Genomic DNA, 15,601 nt, shown 5'->3' on the forward strand with positions numbered 1-15,601 from the left:
GCACAAACCTCTGCCTCATTATTGCCAACTTTGATAATCAATCCAAGAAAACACGATTCTTTGTGACACGTTTATCTAAATTTTAAATGAATCGTGACATTTCCAACTAATCTATTGATGGAGGAAAAACATTAGGCTGAATCTAAACTACTGTTTGCTGGTGGTTCCAATAAAAAACACCAGTGAGGTGCTCTTTGATGATCAGTTTACCTAGGCATTGCAGAATTAAAATGAAATACAACGTGAAAGTCTGATGCTGATGTAATCTGACATCAAAGGTTCAAAGGTTCTTTATTAGTCACATACACCAATTGGTGTAGTGAGATGCGTATTGCCATTGCAGCACATAAAAAGAGAATTCAACATAACAGTAATAAAGAAATTTAAACATAAAAAACATCCCCCCACAATGGTTCCCATTATGAGGGAAGGCACAAAGTCCAGTCCCCATCCCCATGTCCACCCATAGTCGGGCCTATTGAGACCTCCGCAATCGCCTTTACGGAGGACCTATGTTCCAGGCCGTTCTCGCCGGATGATGGTGCTGCGGGGTCGGGAGAATCCTCTCAGCGGCATGGGAAACCTGGAACGGCCGCTTCCTTACCGGAGACCGTGGCTACTGGAAGCCGCGGCTTCCGAAGCCAACAAGCCACGCTGGATAGAGCTCCACCACTGGCGATCTCGGCAAGAGATCCCAGGCTCCCGATGTTAAAGTCAGCGCCGCCGCCCGTGGCTGGCAGCTCCACAGACCCGCAGCTTTGCGATGTTCATCGGCGGACTCAGCGCGGCGACCCGGGCAAGGCATCGCCTGCTCCGCTATAGCGCTCCAGCGCTGTGCCGCCGCCGAAGCCGAGGTTCTGGCCGGTCCCCTCAGGAAACGCCACTCCAGGCCCGCTGGTAGGCCGCGAGGACGGGTCGAAGATCCTGCCCAAAGAAAAGCCGCCTCTCCGACCAGGTAGGGACCCTGAAAAGCAGTCCCCCCCCACACACATAAACAAAACTAGAGCTCCGAAAAAAACAAAACTCAACTAACAAAAAATAAAAAAAAGAAGTGAAAAAACGGACAGCTGCAGGCTGGGCAGCCATACCCATACAGGACGGCCCCAGACATCCCAATACCCCATACATCAATCCATTCACCTAATTTTACCTTACCATTTATTGGGTACATGAGTTAATGGCCTCTGATTTAGTTTTATAAAGTTTAGTTGGATGAGCTCCTGGCAAGGAATATGAAATCCAGGGAAATGCCAGGTAAATGGATCTAAGACTGTTCCTGGTTTAACTACCCCCTGCTCTCTCTAGTATTTTGGGTATGGTGAGTAAGCCTGATTGAGATGAAGCAAATCTAGTGGAATCAAGGGATATGGGGAGAAGGCAGGCACGGGTTATTGATTCGGGACGATCAGCCATGATCGCTATGAATGGCGGTGCTGGCTCGAAGGGCCGAATGGCTTCCTCCTGCACCTATTTTCTATTTTCTATGTTTCTAAATCAGTTTTGGAAATGTTGAGAAAAATAGGTAGAGAGAGAGGGAGGGAGAGAGAAGAGTAGAGAGGGGAAGAAAGGAGGAAGACGGCAAGAAATAGAGATAGTGTAGGGAGGAGCGGGAGGAGGATGGAGAGTGAGTACAGGAGTCAGGGGAATTATGATTTTAATGACTATTTTAGTCTGTCAACCTTGCAGCCACACAGAATCCTTAGTTAAAACAATTCTTCAATTGTAGAGTTTAAGGGAGCTCCCTAATGTATTAATACATACATCACATGGCTGTCTGCTGGATCCAAGATGGCAGATTGCATTGTGTGAAATTCAAAATTAGTTTTCAAATAAAGTTCGATTCGTTCATATTAATAAGCATGATTAATGTGCTTAAAATTAAGGAATTCCTTTCTCTTTGTGTAGATTATATCTATTAAGTGGCTACTTGACAGCCCTACAAGATAAAATTGATTTCACAAATGTTATAGAATGCAACTTTTAGATAGGATTATTATTTAAAATCTCTTCACAAATATTGGATGTTATTAATTTCTTACCAGATGTGATATCCCTTTGTACCAAGGCATCACGCACACCGTGCCAAAGCAGTGCAATTTGTTCATGCGTTGGTGTGGATTCCAAATGTATAGTGTTCTCTCCATAACCCGTGTCTTGTTTGGTGCCATTGGTTACATTTTCATCTTGTGTAGCATTGACTGAATAGGTTTCTTTATTAGCAGTTTCATATGAGCGGACTGAATAGGAGGAAGGAAATGCTGTGATATTAAAATACCTATTTCTTGAAGAATGTACCTGAGGCTGAAGGCCTGAGATGATTGCATTTTCAATGGTGTCTTTATCTAACGGCTTGCTTTTCATCGGTGTGTTGGAACATATGTCAACAACATGCGCAGGATGCATCTGTGATTGGCAATTGCTATTATAATTGATAGATATCCTTTGAATCTGCTTGCTGTCATTTGGTGGTTTGGGTGGTGGGTGGGGCACCATGATTTTACCCTGAGATATAATTATTTCACTGCCGGATATTGGTTTGATTATGGTGCCTTTCCTGCAGTTGCTTCCCGTACCAGAAAAAACTTTAGCTGAATGAGGTCTTTTAACCATTTTGGTTTGTCCTTTTCCTCCGAAAGATTTTTCAGGTTCAGTAATATTATTTCTTGCATTCATTTTGTGATCTCTGTTTCTAGTTCCTGGCACTGTCCAAGACTGTTTAGTAAAATGGTCATCGGATGACACATCTGAAACTATTCCATTGGTCGCAGAAACCGTTTCTGAAATTACAGGCGCTCCGATTGTTATGTTTCCCTGGGTTTCATTCAACTGAAGGCCAGATAGGTCATAATTTGCAGCAATCTTTTGATCTGTGTTCCATTTTGATTCTTTGTTATTGTTCACATTTGACTGAACATTAACAATATGACCATTATTTGGAAAATAGGATGATTGTAATTGAGTCGGATTTGTTAATCCTGAATATTTAATGTCTGCTGTACTTCCCGCTTCTTCTCCAATAGATTCATCTTCCCCCTTCTTAAACTGGTTGATTAGGTCAATCTCATCCAGCCATCTCAGCGTTTTCTTTGTTGGTTTTTTATCAGTTTCCACTTGTTTCATTTTTTTAAGCTCCACGCTATCTCTGATAGAGGATGCAATGTGAATACCGAGCACATTACTGGCAGACAATGGAGATTTGTTTTTACCATTTCCATACTTTGATACTTTCTTAAGTATCCCCTTCAAAGAATTGATTTTTTTTTCATGGATAGAGTTCTTGTTGTCTTTTAATTTGCTGCTGAACATTGATGAATATGTTACTGGCTCATTTTCTTTTCCTTCTGTGATATTAATTCCAGAATCAGATTCTGACGAATGAAACTTTGCTTGAGACGAAACAGCATTCTGACTGGCTGCTACAGAATCATGGCTGATTTTGACTTTAAAATTATATTTGTTGAGTGAAGTTTGGTTTTCTTCAGTTTCACTGTAAGTATCAGTATTTTGGTTCAAAGTGAGAAGAGAATTAGGAGATTTACTAGTTGTACCAACACATGGCATTAAGTGTGCTTCTTGGATTTTTTGACTATCTTTTGCGCTGTCAGTTTTTCCTCTGCCACGATTCATTTGTGACACCTGACTTAAGGCTAAAAAGATAGGGGTTGCTGAAGGCAGTTTTGATGGATGAATTGATGCAGACTCTCTGTGGTGCACAAAATCGAATCCGCCGTTCACTCCTGAAGATTGTGTTGTTTCTCTGGGTGTTGGATCTGGTGTGGACCAGGCAATGCAAGGAGTTATTGCAGAATGAGCAGACTGGCCCTTTGGACTTTCAGAAGGGTCCATGTATGTTGGATGTCTTTGTACTGAGTGGAAATTACTGTCTGATTCTTTATGTTGATTGCTGTTATAACATTTGGTTGAATATACATTTTGATGTATTTCAGTAGAAGAAACAGAGGTTAAGTCAGGACATTTAGATTCAGTACTTTTGGAAGCAAATGTGTGTTGCTTATCAGTCAAATATTCTTCTATAGTTGAAACTTCAGTTCCATTTGTTATTGCATTCTCAGGAGACGAAATAGGAGTTCTGCTATTATCCAGGTTATTAATCCAGGCACTTATATGTGCTGCTTTTAGAGGATGAAACTCTTTCTTACCAGAGGCAATAAAATGTTTCAAAGATGATGTGTGTACGGCATTTTGTTCTTCAATTTCTAGGCTGTCAAGGCTTGATAAGCTTTGAGTCTGATTAAGTTGATTGATTTCTTTTTGGAATTCCTGAGAAATTCAAACATGCAGTTTATTTATTTTACAAAGAAAAATGGTCCAAAAGGCTTATCTATAAAACAAAATCACCTAGCTTCACTAAATTCACTTAAACTAATTAATTATGTATAACTATTCAACAGCTGTTCAACAAAGATGACTATTTCTTCAGCGCAATGTTGAAAAAGTGCTACATTATAGCTGACTTTTAACTGATTTAAAAATGACTCATCTGCCCAGCCAAATGATCAAAGCAGATCCCATGAACTATTTGAAGGAAAAGTGGAAGCCTACAGTGGTTTAGGCCTCCGAATACAGCAAAGAAAACAGACAATTATTCATTGATTTGTTGAATCCAAACTGACTATGGTAAATTGGCTTCACAACATTGCCCTCCAGCAATCCATGTTTCGTAAAAGGGTTTATTTTGGGGCAGCTATATAAATAACATGCAGTACAGTATTTGCAATGTCAGTTTTAATTTAGACCATTTTAACCTCAATTTTTGTGATATGTTCCCACTATTGGGTTCTTCTGATCAATGTTGTAGATTCTTCAAAATGCCTGGTAATCAATTAATCTGATAAAAAATATGTATTGTTTGAAAATAAATGGTAGCTTAATTATGTTTATTCCCTGCCAACTCTCATGCATATTCTAACCATTATAACTATTTTCATATATCACTATTCGTTGACATATCTGTTTCCCTGCTGCCCCTTGCACAAACTTTACCCATAAATAGTTAAAACAAATATTTTAGTTGCTCCCCAACAAAGCAATTCATGTAGATAGAGTAATGTAAGAAGCCAAAGGTACTGGTAAATCAGAAAACATTCTTTACTGTGTTATACATTTTTTCTTTTAGTTTTATTCTATCCCTAACTTCTCTTGTCAGTCACAGTTGCCTCCTACTCCCCTTAGAATCTTTCTTCCTTTTTGGAATGAAATTATCCTGCGTCTTCCGGATTATGTCCAGAAATTCCTGCCATTGCTGTTCCACCGTCATTCCTGCTAGGATCTCTTTCCAGTCTACCTTGGCCAGCTCCTCCCTCATGCCTTCATAATCCCCTTTGTTCAACTGCATCACTGACACTTCTGATTTAATCTTCTCCTTCTCAAATTGCAGATTAAAACTAATCATATTATGATCACTACCTCCAAGCAGTTCCTTTACCTCTAGTTCTCTTATCAAATCTAGTTCATTGGACAACACTAAATCCAGAATTGCCTTTTCTCTGGTCTGCTCCATTACAAGCTGCTCTAAGAATCCATCTCGGAGGCACTCTACAAACTCTCTTTCTTGGGGTCCTGAACCAACTTGATTTTCCCAGTCTACCTGCATATTGAAATCCCCTATCACCACAGTGGCATTACCTTTGTTACATGTCAGTTTTAACTCCTGCTGCAACTTACACCCTACATCCGGGCTACTATTTGGGGGTCTGTAGATGCACCAATTAGTGTCTTCTTGCCTTTGCCATTCCTCAACTCAATCCACAGTGACTCTACTTCATCAGTCCCTATGTCTTCCCGTGCAAGGGTCTGAATTCCATCCCTCACCAGCAGAGCTACTTCCCCTCCTCTGCCCACCTACCTGCCTGTCCTTCCTATAGGATGTATAACCCTGAATATTAAGTTCCCATGCCAGATCCTCCTGCAGCCACGTCTCAGTAATCCCCACAATGTCATATCTACCAACCTCTAACTGAGCCTCTAGCTCATCTACTTTACTTCTTATACTTCGCGCATTCATATACAATATTTTTAATTCCTTCCGCATCTCATCTTTCACATCAATCCCTATTACACTTGACCATACTTTCCTATCCCTTTGTGAGCTTTCTTTCCTGTTTATTCTGGGGGTCATTAACTATCCCTTTACTCCCTTTCCCTTTAACTCCGTCCTTGACTATCCCATTTGACAAAAAAAAATTGAAAACCATGTATCATTTTCCTTCCACTTCACAATTATGCACCAATTTGTGTTGGTCTATCACATAAAATCCCAATAAAATATATTTACGTTTGTGGTTGTAAGGTGACAAAATGTGGAAAAGTTCAAGGGGTATGAAAACTTTTGCAAGCCACTGTAGTTTCAACTCCATCTTCCCTGACCGTTGTTGGATGAATTATGGATAATGCTAAGTCAGAGGATAGGAGGGAAATCGAACATCAGATTGTATGGTGCCAGAACAACAATCTTGCTCTCAACATTAGTAAAACCCATAGAATCGATTGTTGACATCAGAAGAAGAAAGCCGAGGATCCACAAACCTGGCTTTGTCAATAGGTCATTGGCGGAGAGATATGGGCCAAACGTGAGCAGGTAGGACTAGTGTAGATGGGGCAGCTTGGTCGACATGGGCAAGTTGGGCCAAAGAGCCTGTTTCTGTACTTTCTGAGTCTCATGGCCTTGTATAAGCACTTCTTTCATCAAATCCAAAATAACATTCTTTATCTCTCTTTGCACTGCCTGGCATTCCTTCACACCTGTTATATCCTTTATTCATGTCCTGTCATTTCCTAGTTAGATTAGGTTTAACCTCATGAAGTTTAGAAATTGCAACTAACCCACAACAAAATCAAAAAATCAAATAACTTGAAAAGTTGTATTGTTAATTGCACGTTAACACAGGGATTTTACTGCACATTGTGAAAATAGTATTATAATGATTTTATTTCTAAATCAACAAAACCCAAAGAGTGTACCAAACATTAAGTGCTTGTTTAAAAGTAATCAGTGGTCAAATGGACTGCCCAAGCACGGTCCATACTTAAAAATTAACCTATTTCAAATTCTCTTAATATTTAAACAAGTGACTCTAAAAATATAATATGTGGTGTCAAAGGTTAGTGGTCGGAATGTTGTATGACGTCACTAAAAATTTAACATTGAGTTATTGGACTAATAGGCAGAGGTTTGGATCATTGATCTAGAACGTGTTCAAAGTCCACCACAAAGTAGATGGGAAATCAGATTCAAGAAATTAAGTAACATATGGACTGATATATAAAGAGCAAGTCTCAGTATACCGTTAATTCCTGGATTATCATAAAGACTCATCTGGTTCATTAATGTTTTTCAGAAAAGGAAACCTGCCTTACTTAACTGGTCTGCTTTATACGTGATACCAGATGGACCATTTAGATTAACTGCCTCTTTAGTTGAATGTCAGTTAGGAATAGCCCTGCCAGTGATTTGCAAATTGTATTAATAAATTCAAAATAAACGCATGCATCATAATTCAGTTTTTATTTTCTGTTATTTTTTAAAGTTAGCATTTGCGTGAAGCGAGAAAACCTCCAATGGATTTGAAGTTAGAATGTATACAAAAAATTTAGTTATTAAAGCATTCATGGAATCTGCCTTTTGAAGTCATAGCTTTGATCTCGTCTGTTGGTATTTATTCACAGGTTGATCAATGAGTCCAATGTAGCTTCATCCTTATTGCTTGATTGGCTTAATTTATCAGTCAAATTTAGGATTTTTTTGCAAATTACAGCAGACCAGTATATTGTCCAAGATAAAATCAACAGGTTTTAACTTCATCAACGTTTAAGAAATGTTGCCACATGCAGAAGATCTTAAGTGTAATTCCCAGATTTCAGGAGAGCTTAGATGATGTATTGTTCAAGCTTCTGAATCAGTAGCTTGAGCAACTCACAGGTGTGATGCATGTTAGTTAGTGCTGATGATCTACTAGAGTGCTGTCATATGTTCTATACTTGAAATAGCAAGTTGAGTGTGGACAGAGACTTTTATAACTCCTGAGGTGGTGAGATTTTGTTCAGCAACCAGTACTACAGTCTTAAAGAAGTCCCATCAATAATATATTGGTGATGATGTTATTACAGAAGTCTGGATTATGGAGGACGATATTGGGTGCATCTGAGCACCTTGCAAAGAATGTGGCAAATGCAGAGCGTTAAACGTACCAGAAAGTAGTGAGGAAGGGCATCCAGGAGGCACTTGCGATGATAGCAAGCCAACTACAACCTACGTATGTTGGAAAGCTGGGAGAGTTTGGGAAGACATGAGGCATGTGCTACCTGCTAGGAATGAATAGAATTGTGCTCTGTGCCTATAACATAACCGAGGTAAAAGAAAGAAATGAAAATGACAATGAAGTCAATTAGGAGCAGAAATCGAATATCCATTCACATCAAGTTAGTTTGGCATCTTGCAATCATATTGATGTACAAGTTGTTGCAATCTTATAAACCATATGCTAACCCAGAGATCTTTGAAAGTCACAAAATTGGAACCACATCCAAAGGTTCAGGTGAGGAAGTAGTGATTTCACTGCTGAAGTTAACAATGTCATTTCCGCACTCTTAGATGAAGCAGTAGACTAATTTGTGTGGCAGACTTGCTGACAAGACTAGGGGCGCCGGGGGAGATGGCCGCCCTGACGGCAGTCTGTTCATTTCTTCATCTTTTTTTTCATTTTTAGCGTTTGTTGAAAGTTTGTTTTAATGTTGTGTGGGGGGAGGGGGGAGGGGATCGGGGGAAACTTTTTTTCAGGTTCCTACCTTCCCGGAGATGTGATCATTTTTCGGATCACATTCTCCGGGCTCTGCGGCCTTCAATCAATGGAGCTGGAAGCCTCCTCGGACTGTCGTAGGCCCCACCGCGGGGCGCAGACTTACCATCGGAGCTGATCCCTTGCCTGGGATCGCTCCCACCGCGGAATCAACACCAAGGGCTCGCAGTCTCGGGTGAGGCTAGTCGGGAGCTCCAACGCCGCAGAAGGTTCGTCCAGCCCCGACACGAGGTTCGATCGCCCGGCGCGGGGGAGCTGACATCCCCTCGATGAGGGAGCGGATCGCCTCGACGCGGAGGGCCCGAATGCCGCCGGCTACGGGAGTCAAGACCATCCCGGCAACGGGGGCTCGAGGCCCACGACCGAGGAAGATCTAAGGGAAAGGACTTGAACTTTATTTCGCCTTCCATCACAGTGAGGAATGTGTAGAAGTCACTGTGGTGGATGTTCATGTTAAAATGTGTTTTGAGTGATCTGTTGCTTTTAATTGTATGACTGACCTGGCCAGTGAAAATCCTCGTATGTTGTAAAACATACTTGGCGAATAAAATCTAATGTGTTTAAGAAGGAACTGCAGATGCTGGAAAATCGAAGGCATACAAAAATGCTGGAGAAACTCAGCGGGTGCAGCAGCATCTATGGAGCGAAGGAAATAGGCAATGATTCGGGCCGAAACCCTTCTTCAATAAAATCTGATTCTGATTCTGATTAAGCAAAGCTTTTTAAACCCAATCAAACACAATTTTGAGAAATGTTGCAATATCACAATCACGATGAAAGTCGTATCAAATATTTTCCCTTCCCCCCCCCCCCACTCTCACATCAGTCTGAAGAAGGGTCTCGACCCGAAACGTTGCCTATTTCCTTCGCTCCATGGATGCTGCCTCACCCGCTGAGTTACTCCATCATTTTTGTCTACCTTTGATTTTCCAGCATCTGCAGTTCCTTCTTAAACATCAAATAATTTATCAGAGTTTTGGTCAGTGCAGTTGCAGAGGTGCATGTCATGAGCAACTGACAGATGTGATAATGGCATCTTCTTCTCTCCTGTGTTTAGATCACATGAGAAGAAGCTGTACCAGGGGATATCACAGGCCATGTAGATGCAAAGGGCAGGAAGTTCTACAATCAGTTCAGGATTATTACATAGCCCTCTTTGTCCGTTCAGCAGACTGTTCATGCTGTAGATCTGTAAGTCTCCAGGTCCAATTGCATTTATTCCTGGGGTCTTATTGAAAAATAGGCTTGAGGGTGCAGCAAACTAATAGAAAAAAACATAGAAAATAGGTGCAGGAGTATGCCATTTGGCTATTCGAGCCAGCACCACCATTCGAAATGATATGATCATGGCTGATCATCTAAAATCAGTACCGCGTTCCTGCTTTTCCCCCATATCCCTTGATTCCTTTAGCCCTAAGAGCTAAATCTAACTCTCTCTTGAAAACATCCAATAAATTAACCTCCACTGCCTCGGTGGCAGAGAATTCCACAGATTCACAACTCTCAGGGTGAAAAAGATTTTCCTCATCTCAGTCCTAAATGGCCTACCCCTTATTCTTAAACTGTGACCCCTGGTTCTGGACTCCGCCAAGATCGGGAACATTTTTCCTGCATCTAGCCTGTCCAATCCTTTAAGAATTTTATATGTTTCTATAAGATTGCCTCACATCCTTCGAAATTCCAGTGAATATAAGCCTAGTCGACCTATTATTTCATCATAATGTATGTCAGTCCCGCCATCCTGGGAATTAACCTGGTGAAACTACGCTGTACTCCCACAATAGCAATAATGTCCTTCTTCAAATTAGGAGACCAAAATTGCACACAATACTCCAGGTGTGGTCTCACCAGGGCCCTGTATAACTGCAGTAGGACCTCCTTGCTCCTAAACTCAAATACTCTTTCAATGAAGGCCAACATGCCATTAGCTTTCTTCACTGCCTGCTGTACCTGCATGCTTACTTTCAGTGACTGATGTATAAGCATACCCAGGTCCTGTTGCACCGCCCCTTCTCCTAATCTGACACCATTCAGATAATAATCTGCCTTCCCGTTCTTGTCACCAAAGTGGATAACCTCACATTTATCCACATTATAGTGCATCTGCCTTGCATCTGCCCACTCACCCACCTATCCAAATTACCTTGCAGCCTCATAGCATCCTCCTCGTAGCTCACACTGTCACCCAGGTTTGTGTAATCCGCAAAATTGGAGGTCACATTTAATTCTCTTGTCTAAATCGTGAATATATATTGTAAATAACTGGGGTCCCAGCACCAAGCTCTACGGCACCTTTCCAATGTTGCATTGCAGTTTCAAGCACAGGCAGGGCAGGCCAAACAACTCATTGCATTGTCATTAAGGGCTAACAAATCATTTATTGCAAGTATATTGCAGACTCACAGTTCAGTTAATTCACAGCTTAGAATCACAGTTGTGGCCTCTCCCTCGTGATCTTCCAGAGTGACTGACTCACGTCCAGGCATCCAGGGTTTTATAGTCCTGCCCCCCCCCCCCCCCCCCCGGAAGTGGCTTTACTTTCATCATGGTGATTGACAGGCGAGAGGACCAATCAGCTGATCTCAAGATTTTTAAAACATTCATAACATTTTTATTTTTCATCGATCGGAAAAATCCTCGGGGCTGCCTCAGCAGAGGAAGACTATGAGTAAGATGGCCAAAAATCATAGCGATATATGGGAGCGTTTTTTCAAAAATCAATATGCAGCGCAGACAGGAAGTGGGCATGATGAGACTTTTAGTTATATAGATATGTAGAACAGTTCATCTTCACTGTTGCAAGGATGACTATGTAGCAAGGGTCCGCAAATTCAGGAAAATTACGTCAGGCAAAGGTGCATATTCTTGGCAATATGGATGCAATCTACTACTCCCTGAAATGCAGGGAAGCTCGCAATCATCAAACTGCTTACGCCCACCACCTTATCATTACCAGGAAAAATATGAATTCTGTTCTCCATGCAACAGGAGTTTCTGTGACCTCTCTACCAGAGAATCTTCAGCCAGGAAGGATCATAAGAGGCATTTTTCACCAACTAACCCCATCAGCTCCACGAGCAAGATGGTTTTGGGCATTTCCTGTGGCTGTAGCTGTGCTTCTGTGGCAGACAACTCTAGCCACCATGTGAAAAATAAAGGACATTTCCTGAGATACTGGTCTTCAGCTAAGTGCAAGAATGAGAACTGTCATCAGCTACTTTTATTGTTTGTAGTTTAGAGCCTTCTTTACATGATCCCTTGCATTGCACCGTGGTCTTGCTCATTGGGCCTTATGCCTTCTGTATCATGATCCACAGCATTTGGCATATTCAACAAACTACAAATGTCTGATACCCATGCAGTATCTTAATATTCCAGTAACGAGCTCTGTTCCTTACAATTTTTCAAAATTGTAATATCTCCAACTGCAACTTGATCTCCAAAAACGTCTGGATGTAACTGAAGATGTGGGTGGGTTAAGCTTCTTAATGCTAATTCTTGGATTTCATATGCGTATTTAACACAGTTGCCTTCAGTTCATTGATGGTTCAAGTTAGCATCAACAGTGTTGCAGAAAGATACATGTCATCGGATGACTACACTCCAACCATGGTTTGTTTGTAAAGGCTTTTGCTGTTGCACTATCCAATTACTGGATGTGTGAATAATGCCTAAAATATGCTTCAATGATTAGCTCACAAAATTTGAAATATTTCACTGACACGAGCTTTAAACAAAAAGTGATAATATTAGCTCAATTTTTTCTACCTGTGAACTACATTCTCGGGATCTCATTACATTGGCCACGTCCAATACAATATTGTAAACTTCTTTACTCTGAAGGTCTGCATCAATCTCATCTCATCTGAAGTATTTGCTACTTTTAATAGTTGTAGAACATATTATTGTCCTCTATGAAGAAAATATAACTATTCTAAACAGCATTTTCTCATGTTGCCAAAAAGAAAGTGTAATCATGAGATCTGCAAGTAGGAGGTAATTGGCTCTAAAGTATTGTAAACCCAGTGCTTGTTGAAGAGAAAGCAACTTGACACTGCTCTATGTAAGATTAGGACCATCTGTCTGGAAATAGATTCTTATCAAAAGTTTACTACACCTATTGGTTCTTGTCAAGGAGGTTCACAATAAAACAATGGACATTTTTACAAGTTTACACAGGTAGTTACATTGATTTCAGTGAAAGGAAACTTATACTGAAACAAAAATGCATGTAACTAGAAGAGTTTTTTTTCTATATCGGAATAAAGAGTCAACTCTTTGTTCATAGATGTTTCACGTGCACACCCTTTATTAATACTGTGTTCTTAACAGTAAATCAGAATTTCTAAATCCTGTTTTAAATATGAAATATTCTAGCATATGGAAGAATCAACACAGTTGAATGTTAGTGAGTAATAAAATGTATTGCCTGTGATGTCTGTAAACGAAATAAACAAGTTGCAAATTGGAATTCATTGGGCCAGACCATGCCCGACTGGGCTTGCTGCCTGAATGCCAGCCCATGGTTCCTGCATGCCCTCTCCACTCCCAGCTCCACTCTGGATTTTCTGATCCGTGACTTCCTTTGCCAACTGAAGTTGGAATTCTGATTCACTGCAATTTTGCTCCTGTTTGCTTCTATAAATACTTGGCATCATTTGTATAAAACAGTGTAAACATAGAGTAAATGGGATCAGAAAGGTTTATAATGCATCCCTATAATAGTCTCTCAAACTGAGTTTGTTGTCTCTTGAAATGGGGCATCCTTCAGATGCTGCAGTGATATTTCTACTACAATTATCTGCACTCAAAAATCTGGATTGGATCCTATTTTGCATGTTTCAATAACTATCTCTGAAAAATAGGTAGGGCTTCTTGCAATGGTAAAAGTTCCATGTCACTATTATCAGAAAGAGGCAAATTTAACCGATTCATGCATCAGCTAATGTCTTAATCTTCATCGCTGTCTTTATGTATATACTGTCCTTATCTATAAAGTACACTTTATCGAGTGTATATACATCTATAATGATCTATAAAGTATACTGTATAGAGTGTATATAAATCTATATAGATTTATATAGATCTTGCCAGTGGGGAGATATACTGGCCCACATCAGGAGTGAGTTGTAACACAGGTTTAAGATTATAAATGCCTCATGGCTTTGCATCAATTGAAATCACTCTTTCCACCACCACCCCTCCATTGACAATAATATTTGCACATTAAACAGGGCTGGAGGGGAACAATAGCAGACATTTCTTGGGGTAAATAATTAAAAGCATCTTGCAAATGTGAATCTGTCAATGACTGAACTGCATAATTCCTGCAGAATTCTCTATCATAGAATATTTGGAGGTTAGGTGGTGAAATAATTAAAGTAGTGAGATCTATAGATTAAAAATATATCAAAGCATAGTTCCCCCTGTCTTTATGGAACCTATCCAACAATATTGAGAGAGGCAAGCGAGGATATTGTTGGGGACTGAATCTTTGCATCGTCTTTAGCTGTTGATGAACTCCCAGAGGCCGAGAGAATTGCCAATGTATGTTTAAAAATGGCAGTAATGTCAAACCAGGAAATTGTAAGCTGGTAGCCTTAGGTCAATGGTAGGAAAATTATTGGAGAAGATTCTTAGTGATAAGATCTACTCACATCTGGAAATGCATAGTTCAGTTTATTATTGTCATGTGTACCAAAGTACCATGAAAAGCTTATGGTTGCGAGCTATCCAGTCAATGTAAAGACTATACGTGATTACAATCAAGCTTCCACAGTGCGCAGATACAAGATGGAGGGTATAGCATTTAGTGCAATTAAGTCTGATTAAAGATAGTTCAGTGATCTCAAATGTGGTGGATAGGAGATCAGGATCACGCTCTAGCAGGTGAGATGACCATTCGGTTGCCTGATGACAGGTGGGAAGAAACTATTTCTGAATCTCGAGGTATGCACTTTCAGGCTTCTGTATCTCTTGCCTGATGGGAGAGGGGAGAAGAGAGACTGACTGCGGTGAGACTGGTCGTTGATTATGCTGGTGGCCTTGCTGAGGCAACAGGAAGTGTAGATGGAGTCCATGGAAAGGTTGGTTTACATGATGGTCTAGGTTATGCCCACAACTGCGCAATTTTTTTGTGGTCTTGGATGGAGCTGTTCCCAAACCTTGCTGTGATACATCCCGATAAAATGCTTTCTATGGCGCATCTGTAGAAGTTGGTTAGGGTTGATAGGGACATGCCAAACTTTTTAAGCATTCTAAAGATGTAGAGGTGTTTGTGTGCTTTCTTGGCCATTGCTTCTTTGTGGCTGGTCCAGGACAAATTGCTGGTGATATTTATTCCAAAGAACTTGAAACTATTGATGCCATCAATGCGTACATGTGTATACTGTTTCCCTCCCAAAGTCAATGACAATCTCCTTTGTCTTGTTGTTTTTGAGAGAGATGTTATCTTGGCACCAGGTTACTAGATTTGCAATCTCCTTTCTGTAATCCATCTCGTCATTATTTGATATCTGACCCACTACGGTGGTGTCATCTGCAAACTTGTAAATTGAATTTAATTGGTATTTGGCTGCGCAGTCATAAGTATAGAAGGGGGCTAAGAACGTATCATTGAGGGACACCACCGTTGAAGATTATTGTAGAGAATGATTTGCCTTCTATCGTCTCACATTATGGTCTGTTGATCAGGAAGTCGAGGACCCAAAGGGGAGGGCTGACTCCAAGTACCATGAATTTGGAAATGTGCATGGTTGGGATATTTGGGGCAGTCAGCATGGTTT

At 40.6% G+C, this 15,601-nt stretch overlaps 1 protein-coding gene across 4 annotated transcripts in view; it reads right to left on the reverse strand.

The window, feature by feature from the left end:
* Nucleotides 1–15,601, reverse strand: part of cep126 (centrosomal protein 126) — a 110,582-nt gene that overhangs the window by 29,833 nt on the left and 65,148 nt on the right. For all 4 annotated transcript variants that reach the window (XR_004412296.1, XR_004412297.1, XM_033022357.1 and 1 more), the window contains exon 6: nucleotides 2,040–4,281. Coding sequence is in view for 2 of the 4 variants with exons in the window: in XM_033022357.1 (XP_032878248.1) it covers nucleotides 2,040–4,281 (2,242 nt within the window). In the remaining 2 variants the exon portion in view is untranslated. The remainder of the gene's footprint in view (nucleotides 1–2,039; nucleotides 4,282–15,601) is intronic.

The sequence above is a fragment of the Amblyraja radiata genome, chromosome 6, assembly GCF_010909765.2.
Source record: "Amblyraja radiata isolate CabotCenter1 chromosome 6, sAmbRad1.1.pri, whole genome shotgun sequence".
In the NCBI taxonomy this organism is placed as follows: Eukaryota; Metazoa; Chordata; class Chondrichthyes; order Rajiformes; family Rajidae; genus Amblyraja; species Amblyraja radiata.